Genomic DNA, 27,331 nt, shown 5'->3' with positions numbered 1-27,331 from the left:
ACATCTCTTCATATCTGTCAGTGAAGAAACAACCCCTCTAACCGCCCCTGCCTTCCCCTCCTCCAAAAATCTCCAAATAGAGTCCACATGTGTGGCAGACAGTGCTCTATTTCTGCAGGGTTGAAATGTGGCCTCTCCCCCATCTGGGACTGGGTTGGAACAGAGGATGGATGGGGGCGTAGTAGAGATAGCGATCTCAGCCAGGCAGACTAGTGCTGGGCTGTGGTCTCCCGACACCCTTCCCAATGCTCAGACACTTGGGCGATTAGGCTAAACATAGGAAATTAACGTTAGGAGGAGAGAGGCTAGGCAAGCTGGCTTCTCAGGGTCTTTAGACTATGGGCTCTACTCAGCGTGTGTGTCGGTTATGTGTGTGTGTGTTTTTGGTATTGGTTGTTTGGGCCTCAGGCTGTTATGGAATTGGTATTCTGGTGGGTTCTTAAGGTGTTTAAAGGTAGTTTGTTTCTCGGGGCCTGTTTGAATCAAAATGACATCTGGAGGTGATGATTTTTCAACACCGATACCGATTATTGGAGGACTAAAAACAGCCGATGCTCATTTTTATGTGTGTGTGTGTGTGTGTGTGTGTGTAATAATGACAATTACAACAAGACTGAATTAACACTTAATATAATACATAAATAAAATCTATTTAGTCTCCAATAAATAATGAATCATGTTCAATTTGGTTTAAATAATGGAAAAACAGTGTGTTGGAGAAGAAAGTAAAAGTGTTAGAAGAGAATGAGAATATATGAAAGCTGGTGGTTCCTTTTAACATGAGTCTTCAATATTCCCAGTTAAGAAGTTTTAGGTTGTAGTTATTATAGGACTATTTCTCTCTACCATTTGTATTTCATATACCTTTGACTATTGGATGTTCTTATAGGCACTATAGTATTGCCAGCCTAATCCTGGGAGTTGATAGGCTTGAAGTCATAAACAGCGCTGTGCTTCAAGCATTGTGAAGAGCTGCTGGCAAACGCAGGAAAGTACTGTTTGAATGAATGCTTATGAGCCTGCTGCTGCCTACCACTGCTCAGTCAGACTGCTCTATCAAATCAAAGACTTAATTCTAATTTAATAAACTCACAGAAATGAGCCTTAGGTCATTAATATGGTCAAATCCGGAAACTATCATTTTGAAAACAAGACGTTTATTCTTTCAGTGAAATTCAGAACCATTACTGTTACATTTCACAACCTTCAATGTAATGTCATAATATGTAAAATTCTGGCAAATTAATTACGGTCTTCGTTAGGAAGAAATGGTCTTCACACAGTTCGCAACAAGCTAGATAACCCAAACTGCTGCATATACCCTGACTCTGCTTGCACAGAACGCAAGAGAAGTGACACAATTTCCCTAGTTAATATTGCCTTCTAACATTAATTTCTTTTAACTAAATATGCAGGTTTAAAAAATGTATACTTGTGTATTGATTTTAAGAAAGGCATTGATGTTTATGGTTAGGTACATTGGTGCAACGACAGTGCTTTTTTCGCAAATGCGCTTTTGTTAAATCATCACCTGTTTGGCGAAGTAGGCTGTGATTCGATGATAAATTAACAGGCACCGCATTGATGATTTGCAACGTAGGACAAGCTAGTTAAACTAGTAATATCATCAACCATGTGTAGTTAACTAGTGATTATGTTAAGATTGATTGTATTGTATAAGATACGTTTAATGCTAGCTAGCACCTTACCGTGGCTCCTTGCTGCACTCGCATAACAGGTAGTCAGCCTGCCACCCAGTCTCCTCATGGAGTGCAATGCAATCGGCCATAATCGGCGTCCAAAAATGCCGATTATGAAAACTTGAAATCGGCCCTGATTAATCGGTCGACCTCCAATGACATCCTCCCTCCCTCTGAGGTAATCACAGATCTGAGAGGGTTGGATTGGTGAAAGCAGTTTCTGTAGAGACCTTGCTTTCACTTAATCAATCGGGTATAGATCAATCAATGGTAAGCTCAAGGAAGTGAGGCAGAAAGGAGTAATTTTGTATTATTCTAAGTATGTTGATAGTCCTGGCCAGTGGCAACCCTCAACAGCTCATGACCAACCAAGCTTCTCAGCTTCCTGCCTCTGACTTTCCTAGCTTTTTCCTGATAACAGACTACATGGTAATTATTTATCAGAGCCTGCCCTGCATGCCCGCTGGTTTAACTGAGGGGTCTACCAGTGTGTGTCCACATAGTCTGCCTGTGACCTTGAGTCTGGCTCTGTGACCCTGTCATCATGCTAAGCCTCTAAGCAGAATAGATGCTGCTTCCTGCAGAGACAAAAAGTAATCCATTGCTGTCAACAAGCAGATTGTGTGTGAGGAAGTGAGAGAGTGTGTGTGTGTTTTCCCTGTCCGTCCACTTTTGAAGAGCCTTGTAAAAGTAGTACATTACTTAGGCAGCTGGTGCCGGCTGTTAGGATTCCATCTTTGTGAGAAGGAGAGGAGAGCCCCTCCCACCCACACACACAGACAGACACACCCCACATTGGGCCAGTGTTAGGCCAGTTACCCCCAATTACTCTGGCATCAGATAGCAGTGCCAAAGCCCAGCTCAGACCATCAAAGCCCGGCTGCGTGGTGTAAAATAGAAATATTAGATAGCAATTAGTTTACTTCTCTGTGAAAGAAGCCCCACTCTGTTCTCCACCCCAGTTGTTCCAAGAATTTATGGTCAAACACTAGTCACTAGGACTACATTTTTAGAGGATTGGCGAGACTGTATATCTTTTGACCAGAGTTGCACTTTATTTTAACATTTAGCTTGACACCCTTCTCTGAGCGATGTGATAACACATGTCATGAGCAGGTCTTCTGTCTAGCCAGTCAGTCTATAACATGGGTTTTGGGGGTTCAAATACATGGATATGGGGTTGGGAATGGGTAGTAGGATATCTCTCTGTGCAGCTGCTGGCAGGAGAGGGAGACCGCTCTTCTTACCAACTGGAATGTGAGCGCAAACTGTGGGAGAAGTTTCTCATCCCCATGCCGTTCCTTCTGGTTTCTCATCATGCTATTTTGCTTGGTTTTCCATTCCCCTGCTTGGGGTGCCTATAAATACAACCTGACAAGGAAGAGAGGAGAATAGCATGACTCCAGAATTTCCCTGGTTCTTCCTACTAAACAAAGATGGGGTTGATTCGCCTATAATCTTGAAACCTAGAGCCAAATTCTTACGTGAACACTAGCCTCTGACCTGCTGTAAGGAGAGACTAAATAGCCTGGTCCCAGGTCTATTGTGCTGATTTGCCAACTCCTATGGCCATTGTCACGCCAAACAAATCTGGTACCAGGCTAAGGGACGATAGAGAAGTTGAAAAGAATCCTTCTTTGCCTTAGTTACTAGATGTCAGCTACATCCCACTGTGTCTGAAGAGATGTCTGCCAGAAAGTTAACTTGTTTAGAGAGTCCTGGTACCTACATGACCTCTTTCAACCCTGTCTCTCTCTCCTTTGTCTCCCTCCCAGGCACTGGAGGAGGCTCAGGTAGCCATCGGCCAGCTCTTTGGCAAAATCAAAGACATTAAGGACAAGGCTGAGAAATCTGAGCAAATGGTGAGTAAACAAACAAAACACAGCCAGACTCTCCCACAGGAGCCATCTTGTTTACCCTGTCTAAAGCTTCAGGGTGTCCCTGTTTGTGTGTGTGTGTGACTGAGGGTGCCCCCTGGGGACTCTGACATACAATGTAGTGTTATTATAAGTGGAGGTAAACCTCCTGCTGTGTGTGGGTTGATTCTTCCTCTCCTTGTGGGGACCTAAATTCCCCACAAGGATAGTAAAACAAGGAAAATTATCCTCTGTGGGGACATTTCACACATCCCCAGGAGGACAAAGGCTATTTTAAGCATAGGGGATAGGTTTACAATTGGGGTTAGAATTATGGTTAGGTTCTGGGTTAGGGAAAATGTGATTTTGAATGGAAATTAATTTTAGGCCCCACGAGGATAGAAGAACAAAGTGTGTGTGTATGGGGGGGTCACAGGAAGGCTGCTGGGCTGGGTGGGTAAAGAGGGAGAGGAAACAATGGAGAGGAACCCCTCCCTCAATGGGTATGTTGTAGCAATTATGTCTCAACTCAAACAGATGTCTCTCTGCTCCTCGCCCCCTCTCTCTCTGCTCCTCGCCCCCTCTCTCTCTGCTCCTCTACTTCTATCCCCTCCTCCCTCTCTCTCTGCTCCTCGCCCCCTCTCTGCTCCTTTACTTCTATCCCCTCTTCCTTCCTCTCGCTGCTTCTCGCCCCCCCTCTCTCGCTGCTCCTCGCCCCCCCGTCTCTCGCTGCTCCTCGCCCCCCCGTCTCTCGCTGGTCCTCGCCCCCCCGTCTCTCGCTGGTCCTCGCCCCCCCGTCTCTCGCTGGTCCTCGCCCCCCCCTCTCTCGCTGCTCCTCGCCCCCCCCCTCTCTCGCTGCTCCTCGCCACCCCCTCTCTCGCTGCTCCCCCCCCCCCCCTCTCTCGCTGCTCCCCCCCCCCCCTCTCTCGCTGCTCCTCGCCCCCCCTCTCTCGCTGCTCCTCGCCCCCCCCTCTCTCGCTGCTCCTTGCCCCCCCCTCTCGCTGCTCCTCGCCCCCCCCTCTCGCTGCTCCTCGCCCCCCCCCTCTCTCGCCCCCCCTCTTTCGCTGCTCCTCGCCCCCCCTCTTTCGCTGCTCCTCGCCCCCCCTCTTTCGCTGCTCCTCGCCCCCCCTCTCTCGCTGCTCCTTGCCCCCCCTCTCGCTGCTCCTCGCCCCCCCCTCGCTGCTCCTCGCCCCCCCCTCGCTGCTCCTCGCCCCCCCCCTCGCTGCTCCTCGCCCCCCCCTCGCTGCTCCTCGCCCCCCCCCCTCGCTGCTCCTCGCCCCCCCCCCCTCGCTGCTCCTCGCCCCCCCCCCTCGCTGCTCCTCGCCCCCCCCCCTCGCTGCTCCTCGCCACCCCCTCTCTCGCTGCTCCTCGCCTCCCCCTCTCTCGCTGCTCCTCGCCTCCCCCTCTCTCGCTGCTCCTCGCCTCCCCCTCTCTCGCTGCTCCTCGCCTCCCCCTCTCTCGCTGCTCCTCGCCCCCCCTCTCGCTGCTCCTCGCCCCCCCTCTCGCTGCTCCTCGCCCCCCCTCTCGCTGCTCCTCGCCCCCCCTCTCGCTGCTCCTCGCCCCCCCCCTCGCTGCTCCTCGCCCCCCCCCCCTCTCTCGCTGCTCCTCGCCCCCCCTCTCTCGCTGCTCCTCGCCCCCCCCTCTCTCGCTGCTCCTCGCCCCCCCCTCTCTCGCTGCTCCTCGCCCCCCCTCTCTCGCTGCTCCTCGCCCCCCCCCTCTCTCGCTGCTCCTCGCCCCCCCCTCTCTCGCTGCTCCTCGCCCCCCCCTCTCTCGCTGCTCCTCGCCCCCTCCACTCTCTGCTCCTCACTCTCTTCTACCGCTTTCCCCTCCTCTCCCCCACCCAACCCTCCCTCTCTCGATCTCTTAGGTCAAGGAGATAACGCGGGACATCAAACAGCTGGACCATGCTAAGCGTCACCTGACCACCTCCATCACCACCCTCAACCACCTGCACATGCTGGCCGGGGGCGTGGACTCTCTAGAGTGGGTACTCACAGTGCCACCTATGGGCGTGGAGGGGAGGGCCAACGGTGGGCTGCGACCCATAGTTTGAAATCACCGATCTAGAAGTTACACAGGGATGAATCCTAAGTTAAATACTTGTGGGCGACTCAGACTTTTTCTTGTAATACATGCATTGATGTCAATGGAAGATTTGTGAAAATGTAGCTCTGTGCATCTCAAGTTAGGAGTTGGCACATAAAAAGGAATACTAAAGATCATTGGAAACCATTGTGCACTGTTACTGCCTCAAGGCAAGGTGCTGGGTCTGTCTTAGTTTGGCACATATACCATTGACTACACGTTGAAGTGGCTGCTCGTATGTGTATCCACTAGCCAGAACTCCAAGCTAGAACTGTCAGTGATCTGTGTGTGTCCCAGGGCAATGACGAGGAAGAGGCAGTATGGAGAGGTGGCTAACCTGCTACAAGGTGTAGTCAACGTCCTGGAGCACTTCCACAAATACATGGGAATCCCTCAAATCAGACAGCTCTCAGAGAGGTAACCATACACGCACACGCATGTACGCACACACCCCTGCACATGCACATGCACACACACGGGCAACATATTCCCTTTCTGAACTGACAGCCAGCCAGCCCAGGCCAGGCCTGTTGAGCTCAGAGGAATTCTGTTGTGCTCATCAGAATCAGACCCTGTTTTATATTTACTGAGGAGAGGAGGCTGCAGGCTGCTGAAATACACAGGAAGGAGATGCACTGAATAGGATCTCCTTTATGCAGACATTTTCCACTGAGGGCTTGGGCTGTGCTTTCCACTGGCTGGGTGTGTTTGAGAGAGTGTCCTTGTGTGTGCGTGCCAGAGAGGAAAAGTGTGATTGAGAGAGCGAGAGTGTTTCTTGTATCTGCTCTTGTGTGTGTGATTGAAAGAGTAGACCTTTGTCCTCTCTCTTCTTTCCCCTCCACAGGAACAGTTCTGGGGTGTGTTAAGCACTAGTCCAAACCCCATACCATCACTACAGAGTAAGGTCTGTGTTCAGCCTTCAACCCAGCTAGTCCCTATGTCCCTCTGGCTGGGGGAGCTAGCTATGCTATCTGCTCTGTTTGCCTTGGAGTGGATGATAAAAACATGAATTTAGGAGAGTAAGGAAGTGTGTGTGTGTGGGGGGGAGGTGTCGTTGAATGTTTGTTTTTTTCTTCCACAAACTTATGTTTATCCAGAGTTGTGTGTCCAGTGTCCATCAAAGCCACCCACACACTCTCTTACCACCACTGTTTTGTTATCTGGAAAAGGGTAAATGGAAAATACTGAGTCTTCAGAAGAAATTGACAAACATTTGGTGGGATGACCAGACAGAGGGACAGCTGGAGCATTGGTCTGACTGATTGTCAGGGGCATCTGCAGGGCACTGCCCACCCTGTGGCATGGCATCCATCTTGTTTACTCTGGAAGGTTCTTCTTGTTGCTCTAAGATTGGACTCTGAATGCCCCACCAGATTCACTCTTCACATTAGGCCAGATGTTCTGGTTCCCACCATGGAACTATGTGCTGTACTGTGTAACCCAATAAACTCTTCTGGAATTTGTCTCTCCCAATGAGTAAAGAAAACCACTGGCCTGAAACCAGTCAGTCACAACTTACCAGTGGGTCACACCCAACCTAGCTACCATTTTGGAAACTGTTTCATGATGAAAATATCTACAGTTACACCAGCTCTACACACCGCTCCAGCTTTCATGATGGCAGTGTTTTCTCAATGTTTCTCCACTGTTTGTGTCATCCACAGGGTAAAAGTGGCCCAAAGCGAGCTGGGGACTCAGATCCTGGCAGACTTTGAAGAGGCCTTCCCCGCTCAGGGGTCAAAGGTGAATGCCTTGTGTGATATATGTGCGTCATTAAAAATTGTATGTGTGACTACATTTAATAGATAATGTATGTGTTTACCCAAGGTATTTTGTGTCCTCTATATCCCCAGAGAGCAGGGGGACCCAGTAATGTTCTGAGGGATGCCTGTCTTGTGGCCAACGTCTTGGACCCCCGCATCAAACAGGAGATCATCAAGAAGTTCATCAGACAGCACCTCTCTGAGTACATGGTGCTCTTCCAGGAGAATCAGGATGTAAGTTTCAGTTTATTGTACTACTAAGCATTAAAGTGGAACTGACAGCATTTTAGCAAAATGAAATATTATTCAAATCTGTTCATATACACTCCCAGGAATATGATATGATTCTGACAAGCAAGAATTTGAATATGGTCGTTTTCATAAATTCATAGAATGTTTGGGAGTTATGTATAGTAAGGCATTTGTGAAATTTCTATATCAGTATAGAGTGGCAAAGCGGCTGTGCGTTTGAACAATTAATAGACACTGCAGTAAATAAAATCTAATAAAAACATCGGCCCCTGTCCAGGACCGGAGTCTATGCAGACCGGTGCGCCATAGCCAATCAGAGCTACAGTAGGCCTATATGCAAATAAGCTATTTGCCACACATCATATACATCGAACTGGTCTGTGTGTTTACAGGCAGTAGCAACAGCGCGGCTTTAGATCATTAGAACGCCTTCGCCACTAAATACACTTGAATGGATTTCTACGAATGTGTAAATTACCACTTGGGAGTCCTCTTACATCTGGCAACTTCACAGTCCTATTCATCAAACAACCACGAAAAGATAGGCTCTCTCTACCTCAGTTGCCTATGCACATCAACAACAACAAGACCCAAAAACGAATGCTAGACAGAGCGAGATGAGCTAAACAAGGGAACATTAGGTAAATCCTCAAACGTTGTATCTTGTTGGCCATCAAAATTGCACTGATAAACGATGGTGAATAGTACCCTGCTCGTCGTTCTGCAGCTTGTCTGCCAATGCATGCTTGTCCTGAGTTTTGACAAATAAATGTGAACTTGCCTGCCTGCCCATTAGATCGATGCCAAATACATTTGATTGACAACTAAGAGATATGCTAACTGTGGATAAGTAGTTCAAGTTCAGCATAGCTAGCTAGCAAAGTGATTCACATTTCTTGCTAACTAACCAAATGACACCTGTATCTTTAGCTGTAGCCACCGAAAAACGATATGAAGGAAAAAGTAAATCACTCACCCTCTTATCCAATGACATGACATCCTCCCTGCAGCCAGCTAGCTAACGTTAGCCTCTGTTTTTAGCTAGCTACATAGATATGCTAGCCCAGTGGTGTCAAACTCCATCAGCGCACAAGCCATATTTAAAAAGCACAATGTATTTGTGTGCCAGACTATTTGTTTTCACACAAAAAGTGTGAAACTGCAAACCAAATAGGCAATTATTTTATTTGAAAAAAATATGTCCCTTTATAATGTCCAATTATGTACACAGGATGCTGTATATAGCATTTTAACATTAAAACAAACGATAATATAAATATTTGTCCAGCTTTTTCTGCTGTATTTGCAGATGTGCATAATATGGTGCGACCCTAATCAAAAAGTATTTAATATTTAAAAATGTTTTGCACTGCATGGATCACCGCTGCTGTTGAATGCAGCATTGCTATATGGTGCACTCAAAATGTATTGTACTGTAGTTGAGTAGCCAGCGTAGGCTACTTCTCAAATGTTGCTGAATTCACTGATGCCAGCGAATCAGGCTGTAATTTCATAAAGTAGATGACTCAACTGTTATACTCGCTTGTGTGTCCTATTCGTTCCGTGGGCCTTGTATTTGACACGTGCGTTAGCCTTTTAGCCACGTTATGACTGACTTGTGATCATTTCCCTGGCTAGTTTGATTGTATTGACATTCCCAGCCTTAGTTCAGTCCTCCGTTTATGTTCTAAATATTTAGTTATTGAAACTGAAACGGTACGTCCCAAATGGGTGGAGGCAGCAAACAATGTACCAGGCCAGCTGTGATTTACAACCTGATAGCAATATTTTTTGGAGTACCAAGAAATGTATTGGTGAATTATATTGAACTGCATCCATTGATTCTGCCAACAATGCCTTAATGTACGTCATGGAATTAAAGTAAAATATAACCTATTTTTAAAACCTTAAACGGGGTATTTTATATATTTTTACTGATATTATGATGGTCTGTTTCACATCTGCGAAGTAGTTAAAACGCTTTAAACTAAGGCGGCCATTTTGGGTCCATTACACGAGGGATCTTCGGTAGGTACAAATGGGGATAATGGACACACACTATATATTTTAGTTTGTGGTCCAAACACCAACTAGTATTTCTTCCTTTGTAGATCATGTGAATCATAATTGAGATGTACATTGACTGATCTTAAATAATGCTGGTGTTGTGACAGTGCGTCTGTGGATCCTCCACCTGAAAGTGTGTTTGTCCACTGACCTGACTCAGGTAGCTTGGTTGGATAAGATTGACCGCCGTTACGCCTGGATTAAGCGTCAGCTGGTGGACTATGAGGAGAAGTACGGACGCATGTTCCCTGAAGAGTGGTGTATGACTGAACGTATCGCTGTGGAGTTCTGCCACATCACCAGGTACATACACACACCCCCTGTACTGGAAACTGTTGACAGCTAGAGCCTCACTGTGATCACTATCATCCGAACACTATTCAGTATACAGTTGATTTAGTCTTTGTTAGCCTACATGAGCACTGACCTGCTATCACAATCATTCATGCTGCAATGTGATGTGTTGACAACCCTATGTGTCTGTGTGTCATCCAGGACAGAGCTGGCCAAAGTGATGCGGACGCGGGCCAAAGAGATCGAGGTCAAGTTGCTTCTGTTTGCCATTCAGAGGACCACCAACTTCGAGGGGCTGCTCGCCAAGCGCTTCTCTGGGTGCACCCTCACCGACAGGCCCGGGGTTAGACACAGACACACACACACACACACACACACACACACACACACACACACACACACTCTCATTATCTTTGGGCCATCATTGCTGACACTAGTGTTGTTTTCAGGTGAAGAAGCCGGAGACACCACTGGAGTCCACCAACCCTTTCCTGGAGGACGAGATTGGAGAGGATGGGTCAGAGATGGAGGAGGATCTGGATAGGGTAAGACATGTTTGAGATGACCCTGTCTGAACATCGACCTTGATAGGTATAGGCTGACCTACTGAGGTTATTTCCTGTGTCATGGTGACTCATTATGGGAATATCTCTAGAAGGATCTCGATAGGACCTTTTACGGGATGACTTTGGAAAGAAAATACTCATCCCCTAGTGAGAAATCATGAGTAGTAATTACATCCTACATTGTTGACCATTTTCCGCTCCCCAGCCCAAGAAGCACAAGGCTCCTGACAACCCCTTCCATGGCATTATTTCCAAGTGCTTCGAGTCTCACCTCTATGTCTACATCGAGTCTCAGGACAAGTGAGTTGTGTGTGATGTAGTGTGTGAGTGATGTAGAGATCTAGCACAGATTTGTGTGCCCAGAACTTTTCCTTTCTCCCTCATCAACCCTGTCGTTCCCTCTTGTTTCTGTTTCTTTCGGTTTCTCTCTGCTGGGGCTGAAATGGTTCCTATGAGCTACATGACCACAGACGCTAAGAAAGAGGGATTGAAAAGTGGTGCTGCAGCTGATCGTTCTTCTCCTTCTCTTCCTCCCTCTCTCTACTCCTTTTTTTTCTCTCTCACTCTCTATTTCTCTCTCACACTCTTTCCTCTCCCTCACCTCCTTCCACCCTCCCCCTCAGATGTGTGGTCTCCCCAGAAACGAGGCACTTATCTGAGGCTTGTTCGTCTCGCGGCAAACCCTAGTATTGGATCTCTGGAGCATTTAGTGTTTGTCAGTCTGGGACTTACATTATCTGGCTATGGCTTCCTTTCACAACAGACATGGCCAGACGATTCTACATTAGGCGTTTCCAAAGCAGCATGTCTCAATGGAATACAACAGGAGAGAGAATAGTGACCTGATTGTTCATACAAAGTAGATTTCGTTTTTTGTCCTTGGCTTCATTTTACAGTAACAGTGGGGTAAAGTAATAGACCATAACAGCCGTTTAGACATTGATATCAAAGTACAGTGAAGACAGCCGCAATAGAGGGAGAATCTCCTACCCTGTCTGTCTGTCTCTTCCATTTTATCATCACTGAACTGTGTGTGGCAGGTTGGCGTTTGTCATGAGTCTTGCTCTGGAGGCAGCTCTGCAGAGTGGTCACTTGCTGGCACAGCCACAAAGCCATAAAATCTGATTTTAAACATATCTCTAACTACACTGCTAACCCTAATGCTAAACCTTACATTTAGACCAAAATGCTAATTTGAGTTTTTATGAATATTTATGATGAAGCCAATTTTGAATTTTCAGCTGGCCCATCTAGTGTAAATCGCTCAGTTCTGCCTCCAGGGCAAGATTCATGGCAATAAATGTCAACCTGCGTGTGTGTGCTGGTATCTGAGGCTCACCACTGAACTGTGTGTGTTATTGTTATTGTTGTCAGGAACCTGGGGGAGATGATTGACCGTTTCGTGTCAGACTTCCGGGCACAGGGCCCCCCCAAGGCGGGCACGGAGGACGGTGGAGCGGTGCTGCCCAGCTGTGCTGACCTGTTCGTCTACTATAAGAAGTGCATGGTGCAGTGCTCTCAGCTCAGCACAGGGGAACCTATGATCGCCTTCACCACCATCTTCCAGAAGTACCTCAGAGAGTATGCCTGGAAGATACTGTCTGGAAACCTACCCAAGTAATTTACTACAGCCTAGCCTAATGATGATCAGATTTATTTGTGTGATGTAGGTCTAGTAATAATTTTTTATGTGCTTTTTAGTCAGGCTGCTCACATACTGTATTGGGTCCTAGAACCAGGATGGCAGGTTGCAGTACTTCCCAGTACGGGTTCTGGAAGACCACCGTGTACTCTGGTTTTCATTCAAACCATTTTCTGGATGGTTTCTGGCTTTGCTAGGGAAAATATTCTAACAAGTTGAACTATGACAACCAGTATAAACTGTGGCCTGCTAGGAGCTGGACTGGGACAAATGCTTCTGTCAAAGCAAGATTAAAATTCTGAAAGATTATATATGCTATCATTTGCTTCAAATCCCTTTTGATGAAGGAATCTGACAAAGTTTGTTCATTCAGAAGAGTGATCCGTCATTCTCCGGGGTTTGTTTGATAGTTCATGTGTTTAGTCGTCACTGTGTTTGATCGTCTGGGTTTGCATGTCATGTGGTGCTGGAGATGTTTACATCGCGGTGAGGACTAATACTTCATGAGCGAAAACATCTTTGGCTCGCTGGCCACATTATAAGACCTATTATTCACTGTGGTTGATAGACATGCACACACACAGACCTCTTGTGTGGTGTGTGTGTGTGTGTTGGTTTGTGGAGTTTTAAAGGGGGCCCTTTGGGGGTTGGAGCTGTGTTGGTTTTCCCAGAAATCTCGGCTGTGGCGTTTATTAATGAGAGGGAGGCGGTTTAGCCATGTTGCCATGGTAACCATGCCCCTCTGTCTGTGTGTATGTCTCTGGCTGTCTCAATTATACAAAACTTGCTTTGAATTATAACCTGTAACTAGAGACAGGAGTTTCTGCTTGTCAATTCACACTAGGTCCCAGAGTTTTCCCTTTAGAGCTCATGTGAGCAGACTTCTGTCCCTAATTCACGAGAGAACTATTGACTCTTTCTCAATCTCTCTCTCACACACACTCTCTCTCTGTCTCTCAGGACTAGCAGTAACAGTGGAGGACTGACCATCAAGAGTCTACTGCAGGAGAAGGAGGGTTCGGAGGCTGCTAAGTTCACTGTAGAGGAGCTGTGCCTCATCTGTAGCATTCTCAGTACTGCAGAGTACTGTCTGGCCACAACACAGCAGGTTAGAACACACACACACAAACACACTCAAACGGGCCTAGACTTAATGTTAAACTATTCTGTGTCTGTGTCAGTTGGAGGAGAAGCTGAAGGAGAAGGTGGATAAGAACCTGGTGGAGAGAATCAACCTGACTGGAGAGATGGACACCTTCAGCAAGTACGTACCAAATCCTAGGAGCAATTTCTGTCAACTCAAAATTAACAATAGTTTTAGATAAAGTGGAATAATTGGATGTGAAGTCCCATGACGGTCAACTCTGTCTCTTTCTGTGTCTGTCAGTGTGATCTCCAACAGTATCCAGTTGCTTGTTCAGGACCTGGACGCTGCCTGTGACCCTGCTCTCACTGCCATGAGCAAGGTGGGACACCCACTGCATTCCTCTCCTCCTTACACTGTCATTTTATTTTCACTTTCAACCATTCCCTCACTGTCCCTCTTGGTCTCCTTCCCTCTAGATGCCATGGCAGAGCGTAGAGCATGTAGGTGACCAGAGTCCCTATGTGACGTCAGTCATCATGCACATCAAACAGAACGTCCCCATCATCAGAGATAACCTGGCCTCCACACGAAAATACTTCACCCAGTTCTGCATCAAGTTCACCAAGTGAGTTACTTCCCTCTTCACTGTTCGTCAATGTGTGAGGAAGACTTGGTACTCCCATTGACTTGGTACTCCCATTGACAAGATTCTATCTTGTCTTTTTTTCCCCCTCAGCTCTTTCATTCCTAAATTCATCAACCACTTGTTCAGATGTAAGACTATCAGCATGGTGGGGGCTGAACAGGTAAACATACTTACCCTTTTATGTCATTAGCCTTTACTTAAGTAGAATTATGCTTATGGTCTCCGTAATGATAACTTTTTGACAATTGTTTGTTTGCTACCTGTAGCTGATAATTCAGCTAGTTTTATTGGTAACATTGTTTCTTCTTCTGCTTTGTTCTTCAGCTCCTCCTGGACACCCACTCCCTGAAGACAGTGTTGTTGGATCTGCCCTCTATAGGCTCTCAGGTGGTCCGCAAGGCCCCAGCCAGCTACACCAAGATAGTCGTGAAGGGGATGACCCGCGCTGAGATGATCCTCAAGGTGAGCCCTGTGACACTAAAGCATAATTCAGATTCTACAGACGCCGAGACGCGTTAGTCCGGCGTCCCATTGTGACAGATTCACGGCTCTAAGACCACCAGCTGCGCGAGACACACAGCTCGAACGCGCACCTCCCAAAAATTCCCAACCAACGCAGCTCCTCTATTATTTGAATGTGTTGACCGTTGGAGAAGTTGCATAAGCCGCACTGAGAATTCGAAAAGTATGAAAGCCAGTGGTCAAATGTTCTAGAACACTGCTGCGTGTATATGTACACGTTTTAGACACTGATAGGTGCTTAACACTACCACGCAACAATGTCTCTCTTCAACCATGCTACAACGTTTCTGTGCAACCACGCAACAACGTTTCACTACAGCCACTTCTATCTAAGCCTAACCTTAACCCACGCTTCAAGGTTAATCCTAACCATTAACCTCTACCCTTCAAATACACTGGCTTGGTTAAACATGACTATAGCCACTGTTCATTCCTGTGTTCTGGCATTAAATAATAAGACTAAATACAGGCTATTGTCTAAGTTTTGTGCAGTTTGACCACTGAGCCAAGTATGAACATTGTCTGACTTGACCAGATTAACGATTTAAGTTTTATTTTCATTGAATAACTGCATGTTTACAGGCTAATTCTTTCTTTTTAACCCGACTAAGGAAAGAGTTTTATGCCGAAGTTCCCAGTAGAAGGCCACCTCACATTAGGTAGCTGAGGAATAGGAACTGAGCTGTACCCCTGGGTTTTAATGAGAGAGACAGGAGAGGAAGGTAGGCTTTAAAACACATATGCGGACGTGCACGCACGCACACACACACAGCGTGTCGATCAGCTGAAGCCAAGAGAGGTGTGAATGGTTAGGGAATGCAGGCATCCGCGTATACTCACGCAAGCAAACACACACACACACACACACTTTTGGGAATGCTCACACGCATCAGACGCATGTATCCATGGCTTGTCTCTTCTACAGAGTAAATACAGTCTGATTGGTTGACCTTGCCCCAGGGTTAGCCAATAGCATGCAGAAAGACAATGGCACACACCGGTCTTCTCAGACAAACCCCACCCTGCCCTAGAGACTATCCCCTCACCCTGCCCTAGTCCAGTTACATCTGCCCCCAAGGCTTGTGACCCGATCCCAGAGGAAATTTCCCTCACCCCCTTGTCACACACACACACACACACACTTAACTGTCTGCCTTAAAGGAATGCAGCCTCGATGTCTGTCTAATGGGCTGTTTTAATGGTCAGCCTTGGACCTGCTCTAATGGTCAGGCTGATCTGTTTTAATGGTCAGCCTTGGACCTGCTCTAATGGTCAGGCTGATCTGTTTTAATGGTCAGCCTTGGACCTGCTCTAATGGTCAGGCTGATCTGTTTTATTGGTCAGCCTGGGACCTGCTCTAATGGTCAGGCTGATCTGTTTTATTGGTCAGCCTGGGACCTGCTCTAATCATGCTACATCAGCCACAGCCATCAGAGCCTAATCTATTCTGAGCACAACCAATAGGACTACTGAAGTTACAAGCAAAGCCTCTTCTCCCTTTCTGTGTTTCTTGTCAAGATTATATATCAGATTATTTTATACAAATCAACTTCTAGTTACCAGATATTCAGTATATGTGGCCCTTCTTTCCTGCTTGTACGATAAACATGCCAATCCACAAAGCAATAATTTGCCCTGAATTACACGTCTTGCTTCACACATTGCATCTATCAGCCGTTACAGACAACGCTTCAAGATGTCCACCCGCTCGCCCATAGTGCTTTGCAACAACCTTAGACATTCACAACTGGTAAGTGGCCTCTCCTCAGTGTCGTCACCCGGGATGTGTATGGATGATTCCACATGTGAAACACACACGGCTGTTAGTCCATAGAGGAAGGCCTTGAATATGTTTACATACACTAATGGGCGGCAGACGAAGGGGAATGTGTGGAAGGCCTTGAACAGTCATACAAGGTTTGTAGAGTTGTTCTCTTCAACCTTTTTTTAATTTCACCTTTATTTAACCAGGGAGACCAGTTGAGAACAAGTTCTCATTTACAATTGCAAAGCAGTGTGACAAAAACAACACAGTTACACATAAACAAACATACAATCAATAACACAATAGAAAAGAAAAATAGAAAAATCTATGTACAGTGTGTGCGAATGTAGAAGAGTAGGGAGGTAAGGCAATAAATAGGCCATAGTGGCAAAATAATTACAATTTAGCATCAACACTGGAGTGATAATGTGCAGATGATGATGTGCAAGTAGAGATACTGGGGTGCAAAAGAGCAACAACAACAAAAAAATAACAATATGGGGATGAGGTCGTTGGGTGGGCTATTTACAGATGGACTATGTACAGCTGCAGCGATCGGTTAGCTGCTCAGTTGATATTTAAAGTTGGTGAGGGAAATAGTCTTCAACTTCAGTGATTTTTGCAATTCGTTCCAGTCACTGGCAGCAGAGAACTCGAAGGAAAGGCGGCTAAATGAGGTGTTGGCTTTGGGGGTGATCAGTGAGCTATACCTGCTGGAACGTGTGCTACGGGTGGGTGTTGTTATCGTGACCAGTGAACTGAGATAAGGCGGAGCTTTACCTAGCATAGACTTATAGATGACCTGGAGCCAGTGGGTCTGGCGACATATATGTGGCAAGGGCCAGCCGACTAGAGCACACAGGTCGCAGTGGTGGGTGGTATAAGGTTCACATTAAGCATCTCCAATCCAAAATTAAATCTAGAATTGTCTTCCTATTTTGCAACAAAGCCTCCTTCACTCATGCTGCCAAACATACCCTAGTAAAACTGACTATCCTACCGATCCTTAACTTTGGCGACGTCATTTACAAAATAGCCTCCAACACTCTACTCAGCAAATTCGATGTAGTCCATCACAGTGTCATCCGTTTTGGCACCATAGTCCCATATACTACCCACCACTGCAACCTGTATGCTCTCGTTGGCTGGCCCTCGCTGGCTAGCCCTCGCTACATATTTGTTGCCAAACCCACTGGCTCCTTATCTCAGCTCATTGGTCAGGTCGCAGTTGTGAATGAGAACTTGTTCTCAACTAGCCTACCTGGTTAAATAAAGATGAAATAAGAGTCATCACTGTGGGCCCATCACCTGAACATGTTGTAATACGCTATCGTCACGCCTAGAATGAAAACCTCCAGGCTTCCATCATAACTGAAAATGTCATTTTTTAAAAGTAAAAACAATTACAGGGGGCAGTTTGGAAAAAACAAATTCCGTCAGAATAGTTCTCTGTAATAACGGACATTCTGGAGTAATAATTACATAACCAACATTCTCTACTAATACTAGTCCAGTGTGAATGGGGCTTTGGTCACGTGCATACGATGTGTCACGTAAAGAGAGCAAGGGTGGAGGGAATAGGGAATGTTTTTCCTAATAAAATTAAGGATTTCAGTAAAATAACTTTTCAGTTAGAAATGGCTGTAATTATGTTGCAGCTTCAGCAACACGGGCAGTGTGATGAACACTGTTGATGTTGTGTGGTGGTTATTGCAGCAGAGAGGAGAGTGAGACAATGGGTGCTTGTTTTAGTCACTCGCTATCTTTAAAACATAATAATAATACACAGCGCAGCAAGTCTGAGCCCAGCCCGGCACAGTCAAATCAGTTGCTGGTCGGACTCCCTCTAGTCATTTGTGTCTTAATTAATTTAATCAAAGAGTGTGCTTAAAGCATCAGTCAATCTCAGTGAATATATTTGATTTGATTAAAACACATAGGATGTGTCATTATATGGAAAAATACACATCTTAATATGTCTACCAATCGGTCCAAAGAGCAGATGACTCTTAGTCAATCGAGGTTTTTTGTTGTTGTCTGGGACAACCCTAGAACAAAGTAAAAGTTATGGTGATGATGACTATGTAGTAAAGTGGGTTAGGCTGTCTTGAGTATAATGTGTAGACCGGTTCTGGTTAGTCTGTCTGTAGGTTGTTTCTGTCTCTAGCTCAGTTAGCCCTCGTTGGCCTGTGAGATGTGTTTTTTTCCATGCTCTCCAGCCCTCTATCCACCCACCCCAGCCCTCTTCCCCACCACCAGAGCTTTCTTCTGGGGAGGGAGTGGAAAGGCTTCAACACCCCTCCACCCACCTCCTTTTAGCGTGGATGTTTTTTTCCTCTCACTCTCCCCTTCTCCCCTCCCTTTTCTTTCTCTAGTTTTTACGAGCTAACTACAACACAGTCCCTCCAGGCTTTCCCTGGGCCTCCCTCCAGGACAGTTGCTTAATAAATCACTCTGACCAGAGGGGAAGGAACCTCAAAAATTCCAGACAATCCACAGCGTTCCATGTCCTGTCGCTCCTCTCTGTGTCTCTCTCTGGTTTCGCTCTCTTATGTATTTTTGCCCACACCCCTTAGGCACAGAGAGAGGGCGGGAGGGCTTGGATATTGGTGTGTGGGTGAGGGACAAATGTTTTGGGTGGAGAAAATGAGCTTTTGAAGGGTTACGATTTATTTATTTATTTTTATTCAGTGGGACCTGTTATAACCATGTTTTCTGCCGGCTCTGTAGCAAGCAACTTCAATCAGTCTCAATGCTAAGCCCATAGGGCTCTTGTCAAAAGTAGTGCACTATGTGGGGAATATAATGCAATTTTGGATGTGAGTGTAATGTTGGGGCTTTCTTTGAAGCTTTAACTACTTGCACACACTGTCTGGTCTGATAGTGGACTAACTCTGGGGCCTGTTTGTTCTTACAGGCCACACACACACACACTTATCACGCACATGCATACACACAGTTTATGAATCAGTTTATGAGTCTGCTGGGAGTTGGTCGTCCCATCAAGGCTCTTGTGAACGGGGGATCTAAAAAAAAACACGCTGCACTTCAATATTGAGATGTGAATGTATGAGCAACACTGATGTCTCTACCCCTCCCCCCTCTACAGGTGGTCATGGCCCCCCATGAACCCTCTGTGGTGTTTGTGGATAACTACATCAAGCTCCTTGCTGACGGGAACCCAGAGACCTTCCAGAAAACTCTGGATATGAAGGTAAGGGCCACTTTGATTGGGTTCACTTGTTTTGTCTCAATGATATCACCTGTTTTCAACGGTTATCTCCTACTTCCTCTGTTGTCTTGTTTCCTCTTGCAATAACTGATGTTCTGGTGTGTGTGTGTGTGTGTAGGGGTTGAAGCGCAGTGAGCAGAGCAGCATGTTGGAGCTCTTCAGACAGAGGTTACCCACTCCACCCTCAGGGACCGATGGAGGCCCCTCTCTCTCCTTCAGCACCCCCACCCCCGAGCAGGAGAACTCGCGCATACGCAAACTGGAGAAGCTCATCAAGAAGAGACTCTGAGTGGACACACACACTTGCACTCACACACATCACCATACCACACACAAATTATTCCAGTAATTAATCTTGAATACTTGTTCCTGCTCTGTTTAATCATAACAGAGAATTGCAGGCAGAGTAAAGACATGATTGTTTCATTTTTGTTAGGAGCATTAATATGAACCTCATGATTTCAAAGTAAACTGTCAGATTATGAAGACATGTCCTCAGCTGCAGAGCTGTTCGCACTTATGACTCATTTACTTCTGTATTTCTTTTCTGCTTCTCTTTTTATGACACTAAATAACCAAGCTTTGTAAATGTCGTTAAATGTAGACTATATCATACACACACTATGCATTTTAGCAAAATGTGTTTGCACTTAAGACAGAATCAAGAGCTACTAATTAAAAATGGCTTTAGGAGCAATTTGTTGCCGCTTTGGCACCTATCCTCCCAGTCCCAGACTGAGAACAAGGAACTTCAATGTGTTTGAAGCTAACATTTTCAGAATGTTCTCCTAATGTTTTCAGAATGTTCTCCTAGTGTTTTCATAATGTCATTGTTCTCCACCTCTCCAGTCTGTTGTATTTTATTGTGTTTCTCTTAGTTCCCTGTTCAAGTGGAGGATGCAGTTAGTTAGGAGTTTGTGTATGTTTCTAGTTTCCCTTCACAACGGGAACAGTCTCTGGGTGGATGGACCGCATCTCACCATGCATTGCTGTCTCCAGGTTCTTAAGGCCCCAGGTCTGGGACCGAGAGGATCTTGGGATGTCATGTCTCCTCAATTAGACAGGAGACAGTCTCTGTCAGTACGTTATAACGAGGAACTCGTGTTCAATGTTGTGGATATATTGTACAAAATTATATTGTCTAAACCTCTTTTCTTTTCTGTTATTCAAGGCCCCTGTGTTTGACACTGACAGTCCTAGATTACCTGTCAATCATAATGAAAATTTACCAGAAGATATGACCCTACCGTTATGCTTGTTTACACTGTGCTGCACTGGGGTTGGAATGCAATCATGGTTACATCAAGCCACCGTGGAGCTGGCGCAAGATATGGGTTGGAAAACGTACCTCAATGCAGGGATGGGATATGCCACTGTACACCTCAGCTATTTTGGAATGGCAGTACCAGCCAATTAGCTCCTTTGTTGTTCAAGTGACTGCACTGGCTACTGTATCTAGCATGAGGACAAAAATTTACTTTTTCTGGGAAAACTATTTGCATTTCAATCTTTTCGATGGATCAGTGCAACTAAAGGTACAATTTGGAGTACAGTGGCATATCCCATCCCTGCATTGAGGTATGTTTTCCTACCCATATCTTGTGCCGGCTCCACGGTGTCTTAATGAAACCATGATTGTGTTCCGACCTCAGTGCAGCTCAGTGTAAACCCACATCTCTCTCTAGCCTAGTCCAGAGGTGTATTCATTAGTCCAAACAAAAACAATAGTTTATTTTGGACAAATTCAGGTAGATCCCTCCCCGTTTTGTTCAGTTTGCTCCCGTTTAAGAAACATTTTGCAACGGAATCGGCCTAATGAATAGGCCCAGTTGAGGTTAAACTTTTACAGGGGTATTTTTTTTCCAGGGGGAGGTGAAGGGGAGTTCCCATGTTTAGTTTTGTTGCCTTTCATGTTTCCTATCCAATCAGCTGTGAGGGGTGTTTCCTTTCCTCTATTTCACTGCAAAACAATGAAACCCTTTGAAGGTAGCGAAATTTGAAGACAGGCTGGCGGGACAATCCTCAATCCCTTCTATGTTCTTTTTTAGGGTTGGTATCTTCTGGCAAATTTGAATTATGATTGACAGGTAATCTAGGCCTGTCAAACACAGGGTCCTGGAATAACAGAAAACAAAAAGGTTTAGACAATATATCATAAATAGAAAACTATATCATTGTGTGTAATATATCCTTGTTCAACAGTGAACATATGAGTTCCTCTGTTAGACAGGGAATTACACTGAGAAGTTAGCACAGTGATGCCAGTGGAGAACAATAATATAATATAAGGAACACAGTTCCTTTAAATACTGTCATTGATCTAATTATTTCTACTGTTACCTGCTTCAGATAAAGTAGTTATTGCATGTAATAGCAAACACTCTGGATCAGTGGTCTTTTGAATCGGTTCATATATACAGGAAAATTTATAATTTGGTGGTGTAGCACGAGAATAAGGATGAGGTTTGAATAATGTGTGTATGGTCAAGTATCTATTGTAAATCATTGTAGCTGGGACATGAACGATTGGTGTTGGATTTCATCCTTGGAAAGCCTTATTATCCCCTCCCAATAGTCCTGCAAATTGATAAATGTATGTATAATCTATTCATGCTATTATGCTTTTGATGTACACATTCCTGCCTTCAGTTCATAAGAAGAAAAACATGTTACTTTGTATGGTAGTGGTGAAAAACACTAATACGAGGGCTCCCGGGGGTGTAAAAAAACTACATCTTAGTACTAGAGGAGTCACTACAGACACCCTGGTTCGAAACCAAGCTGTATCACAACCAGCTGTGATTGGGAGGCCCATGGGGTGGCGCACAATTGGCCCAGCGTCGTTCGTGTTTAGCCGGTGTAGGCAGTCATTGTAAATACGATTTTTTTCTTAACTGACTTGCCTAATTATATAAAATAAATAGTTTGCTATCATGTTTTTTTAAATTTATTTTTTATGTTTCACACGCCTATCTCTATCCTAGTCCAGGGGTGTAATCATTTGTCCAAAGAAAAACAAGAGTTTCTATTGGACAAATTCATGTCGATCACGTTAAAAGAAACGTCTTGCAACAGAATCGGCCTAATGAATAGGCCCAGTTGAGGTTAAACTTCGACAAGGGTATTTTTTTCAAGGGGGAGGCCAGAACGAGAGTTCCCATGTTTTGTTGCCTTTCATGTTTCCTCTCCAATCAGCCGTGAGCGGGCGTTTTAAAAGGCGTTTCCTTTCCTCTAGTTCACTGCAAAAACAATGAAACCCTTTGAAGGGAGAGACATTTTAAGACCGATATAGACATTTGAAGACAGATAGACTGGACAATGCGCTGTGCCTTCTCCTGTGTTCTTTTTTTTTACGTCAGTGCCTGTGACACGTAGCTTGGGTTCACTATTTTGTCAACTTCAAAGCCACAACGATTTATGTTGATTCTCTTTATTTCGAAGGGCAAAACAGAATGAATTTTAGAAATGTTCGTTGACTTATGAAGGATTTAAATAGCATGCTGTAAAATAGTAGGATATTTTGTTTAGACGCGCGACAGTCGTAAACCGTAGCCTATTGCCAAGCAATCGAGGTTGATGCAAGCCAATTGCCGTCGGCAGAGTTGATTGGTCTTTGGGAAGTTATCCGACGTGGAGGATCGATTACATTCAATGAAGGACACCTATGAGTTGGAAATAAAGTTTAACTACAGTTCTGCAAACTCATCGCGCAGTAGGCTAAAATCTTGTTTGGGAGCGGCTCGTTTATCTTGTTTTTAAGGACTTTTTTGTAAAGCAATGGTGGGCAGACTAAACTTGCTGAATGTATGTGACAACGACCCATTGGACATGAGCTGCAAAGCCGAGCGGGGACTTGACAGCCCGGACTCCGGACTACCCCCCAGCCCCAGTCCGAGCCACTGGCTGTTGCCTGACTGCAGAGATAAAGGTGCCATAAGCCCGGTGTCTGAAGACGAGAGCAGAGGGTCATCCTTGGTACGTAGGCTGTCGCACGTGTTACATTAACTGCGAACATCCTGTTATGAAATTGTAAGGCTAAGTTAAAGCATTGTTTCCGAAGTATATAGCCTCTTGATGCGTTTCCCTGCATGGCCCATAGTGAATCTGGGTCATGTCAGTAGTAAATTGGGTCAATAGTCCAAGCCAATCATGTTCACGACGTCTACCAATTGTTTGCTCCTTATGTTAGTACTGACTATTCTTGCAGGTCCCCATTTTATCGATTGGATCTGTTCCTCAGCTGCACACCTTGTCCTACGGGGAGGGCATAGAACTTGATCCACTACTGACCAAGGAAATACGGTATGCTGTTTTGAGTTACTGCATGTAGGCTATGAGTGTGATTTTTGAAATTGTCTTAGCACTCCACTGTGTGCTGTCCACTATGTGTAAATACCATTAAACAAATGTAGTGGACCACAGATCAAACGTTGCCATTTCTAAAACTATATCTAGCTGAACATGCAGTGAATTGACACTTGCCCAAATGTTGTCATTCCTAGATACACATCGTCTGTCCACTATGACTCAGAGCGTCACTTTATCCATGACATGGCCATGCAGCCCAGAGGCCTGGGTCTGGAGAACTGCAGCCAGATGGTCCTGGCTGTCCCTCACAGCACCTGGAGACACTACAAGACCCAGCTGGACTTCCAGCCTCGCCAACGGGCCCAGCGCTTCCAGAGCACCACCATCGTCTTCCCCAAGCACGCTCGCACCATCTACACAACCGAGTTGAGCTACGACAGTCGCCGGCTTGCCAGGAGATTCATGTCGCGGGTGGAGCTGGAGGCTGCTGACCGGAGTAGGCTACCCCAGTAGGTTAGGGGAAGACTGGGCACGGCCTGGGGGAAAATTCCCTGGGCCATATGGGGGCCAACCATCCACCAGGCTGACATCACCAATGGACCCAGGTTACAGACAGTCATCTATTAGTTTAGATTGGAAAGCATTGTAGCCCACGTTTGAGTACTAGTCTCAAGAGGAGGGAGGAATCTGATCTGGAGTATGAAACAAATAGCAGGGACATCTGTGTGAGGCTGCCATCTACCAAAGGGTTTATCCATTAGTAGCTAGTAAATATATTTCTCTGGTATGTCAAAGTTGGATTCCGTTTAATGCAGAGTGTTGAACTGTGGACTGAGACCGGTGATAGTGTATACTATCACCGTGGAGGAACTTGTAAACCAGATTTGGAAGTGAAGGATTGTTAGGGAAGTGTAGTCCGGACCATCACTGTGAAAACATTGTGTTTAGGCCTAACCATTGCAGTGAGGCTCAATGAACAATGACCCTACATTATAAGATTTTAAGGCAATAGTGGAGTTTCCATGTGGCTTTTGTAAGTATTCACATTTGTAGACACACAGGGAGTTGTCAAATTACTGGGCTTTAAAATCTCCAAATCACAGGGTATTATGGGGTATTGGTTGCACAACATTACTTACCACAAGCAGAATATCCTAGCCTATATAGTGTAACACCAAACCCCATCTTAGTCTTGCCTAAACATACACATTGTCATTTACTGTAAGTATGGTCATGGAGCAGAAAACCAGTTTTCTTTCAAATTGTGTAAAAGTGTTTTTTTTCTCCCCACAGAGATCATTGAAAATTGATGAAGTTGATATTAGTTGGTAATGAGTAGCAAGAGATTATCCAATGTGTCATTATTGTTCTGTTATACATTTTTAGCATTTTCCTAATAGTGAAATATTGTTTTTACCAACATCTTGTGAACTGTCCCTCAACAGTTCATTATCTTTGCCTATCACCTTCTGGTTGCTTCCATATGTATTGTTTTATGTATTTATTTGATGCTCTTCAACTCAAGCCTAATAGCAATACACGGCTATCTTCCCTCAAGGTCCTACAAGGATGCACATCTAGAGAACTTGAACTGTCTTGAGATAAGTGCCTTATTGAAGTCAAATGGTATTGCTTTTAAGCTCTGATGTTTTATAGCAGATTTGAGAAGTTATAAAAAAATGATTGTGTACTCAATGCAATACATCAATTCACAACATAATCTTGTCAGTATCAGGATTTTGTTTTGGTTATCAATTAGGGATGTTCCTAGATGAGTAGAGCTTCAATTTTAGTGCAATTACACCAACTCTGATTGAGACAGCTATGCCATCTATAGAGAAAGTGCTGCACAGAACCAGAATTATTAGTTTGATAACAGCCCCACCTAGATGTGGTGGTGTGTAATGGCACCACTGCTCTCCAAGTGTCCCTTGAACAGCCCCAAGCAGTCTATCACCCCTTGCTGTGAGGCCAGGTAGCGTTTCCTCTGGTTGGGCTTGGTGGGTACCAGCATCTGGCCATATCAACGGTGTTTCCTCCTTCCATTTCATTGCCTCTCGTTGGGATTTATTGGGGCAGAGGCTGGTCAGACTCCTGGCCTTGGTCTTTTTGCCGTTGTAACCCTTGAATATGGGTTTGGACCGTGTGGAGGTGCCGTTGATGGCCTGTTGCTGCTCAGTGTTAGTGAGTTAATCTGCTGTGAGTGCAGGACGGCAAATTGGGTTAAGTTGTTTTGATTTCACAGCACTATCACTCAATACACATCTGTGTTAAAAAAATGAAGCTTTAAGCTAATCATTGTTTTAATAAGAGTTGACAGGTAGCCTAGCGGTTAAATGCGTTGGACCAGTAACTGAAAGGTCGCTGGTTCACATCCCAGATGCCCTTGAGCAAGGCACTTAACGCTAATTGCTCTGAATAAGAGCGTCTGCTAAATTACTTAAATATAAAAATGTGCAATACGCATAAGTCGCTCCACAATTGTCTTGGTTGCTAAAATGTTAAGTTAACCTAATTTCCGTTTGACAAAACAATGCAGAGTGTTGAGAATCATTGTACCATCTAAACTGCTGTGAAATACAATATATATGTAAAAGTATGTGGACCCCTTCAAATGAGTAGATTCGGCTATTTCAGCCACACCCGTTGCAGACGGGTGTATAAAATCGAACACACAGCCATGCAATCTCCATAGACAAACATTGGCAGTAGAATGGCCTTACTGAAGAGCTCAGTGACTTTCAATGTGGCACCGTCATAGGATTCTACCTTACCAACAAATCAGTTTGTCTCATTTCTGTCCTGCTAGTGCTGCCCCTGTAAACTGTAAGTGCTGTTATTGTGAAGTGGAAACATCTAGGAGCAACAATGGCTCAGCCGCGAAGTGGTAGGCCACATGTTCACAGAACTGGACCACTGAGTGCTGAAGAGATGAAACATTGCTTGTCCTCGGTTGCAACACTCACTACCGTGTTCCAAATGCCAAACGTCAGCTTTAGGGGTGTAAAGCCACCATTGGACTCTAGAGCAGTGGAAATGAGTTCTTTGGCATGATGAATCATTCTTCAGCATCTGGTAGTCCGACAGACTCATCTGGGTTTGGTGGATGCCAGGAGAACGCTACCTGCCCCAATGTATAGTGCCGACTTTAAAGTTTGGTGGAGGAAAAATAATGGTCTGGGGCTGTTTTTCATGGTTCAGGCTAGGCCTCTTATTTCCAGTGAAGGGAAATCTTATGCTACAGCATACAATGACATTCTAGATGATTCTGTGCTTCCAACTTTGTGGCAACAGTTTGGGGAAGGCCCTTTACTATTTTAGCATGACAATGTCCCTGTGCACAAAGGGATGTACATACAGAAATGGTTTGTTGAGATCGGTGTAGAAGAACTTGACTGGCCTGCACAGAGCCCTGACCTCAACCCCATCAAACACCTTTGGGATGAATTGGAAAGCTGACTGTGGAGCCAGGCCTAATCGCCCAACATCAGTGCCCAACCTCACTAATGCACTTTTGGCTGAATGGAAACAAGTCCCTGCAGCAAT

General features: G+C 45.3%; 2 protein-coding genes across 2 annotated transcripts in view; both read left to right on the top strand.

The window, feature by feature from the left end:
* The window catches only part of LOC110507696 (vacuolar protein sorting-associated protein 53 homolog), a 31,286-nt gene extending 9,202 nt beyond the window's left edge, over positions 1 to 22,084 (top strand). The window contains exons 5-22 of the mRNA XM_021587847.2: positions 3,476 to 3,562; positions 5,424 to 5,539; positions 5,939 to 6,058; positions 7,306 to 7,384; positions 7,495 to 7,638; positions 9,884 to 10,026; positions 10,219 to 10,360; positions 10,467 to 10,562; positions 10,789 to 10,883; positions 11,958 to 12,200; positions 13,186 to 13,333; positions 13,407 to 13,489; positions 13,613 to 13,691; positions 13,789 to 13,937; positions 14,049 to 14,118; positions 14,283 to 14,420; positions 19,355 to 19,459; positions 19,596 to 22,084. Of these exons, the coding sequence (XP_021443522.1) occupies positions 3,476 to 3,562; positions 5,424 to 5,539; positions 5,939 to 6,058; positions 7,306 to 7,384; positions 7,495 to 7,638; positions 9,884 to 10,026; positions 10,219 to 10,360; positions 10,467 to 10,562; positions 10,789 to 10,883; positions 11,958 to 12,200; positions 13,186 to 13,333; positions 13,407 to 13,489; positions 13,613 to 13,691; positions 13,789 to 13,937; positions 14,049 to 14,118; positions 14,283 to 14,420; positions 19,355 to 19,459; positions 19,596 to 19,766 (2,208 nt within the window). The 3' untranslated portion in view covers positions 19,767 to 22,084. The remainder of the gene's footprint in view (positions 1 to 3,475; positions 3,563 to 5,423; positions 5,540 to 5,938; positions 6,059 to 7,305; positions 7,385 to 7,494; positions 7,639 to 9,883; positions 10,027 to 10,218; positions 10,361 to 10,466; positions 10,563 to 10,788; positions 10,884 to 11,957; positions 12,201 to 13,185; positions 13,334 to 13,406; positions 13,490 to 13,612; positions 13,692 to 13,788; positions 13,938 to 14,048; positions 14,119 to 14,282; positions 14,421 to 19,354; positions 19,460 to 19,595) is intronic.
* A 323-nt stretch (positions 22,085 to 22,407) lies between these two features.
* On the top strand, positions 22,408 to 26,311 carry LOC110507700 (refilin-B-like). Its single transcript, XM_021587855.2, has 3 exons — positions 22,408 to 23,452; positions 23,685 to 23,779; positions 23,980 to 26,311. Exons 1-3 carry the CDS (start codon positions 23,255 to 23,257, stop codon positions 24,296 to 24,298), a joined length of 612 nt encoding a protein of 203 aa, XP_021443530.1. The 5' UTR covers positions 22,408 to 23,254; the 3' UTR covers positions 24,299 to 26,311.
* The last annotated feature ends 1,020 nt before the right edge of the window (positions 26,312 to 27,331 follow it).

This window comes from Oncorhynchus mykiss, chromosome 27 (assembly GCF_013265735.2).
Source record: "Oncorhynchus mykiss isolate Arlee chromosome 27, USDA_OmykA_1.1, whole genome shotgun sequence".
NCBI classification, from domain to species: Eukaryota; Metazoa; Chordata; class Actinopteri; order Salmoniformes; family Salmonidae; genus Oncorhynchus; species Oncorhynchus mykiss.
This window is presented reverse-complemented; position numbering and strand designations above follow the sequence as displayed.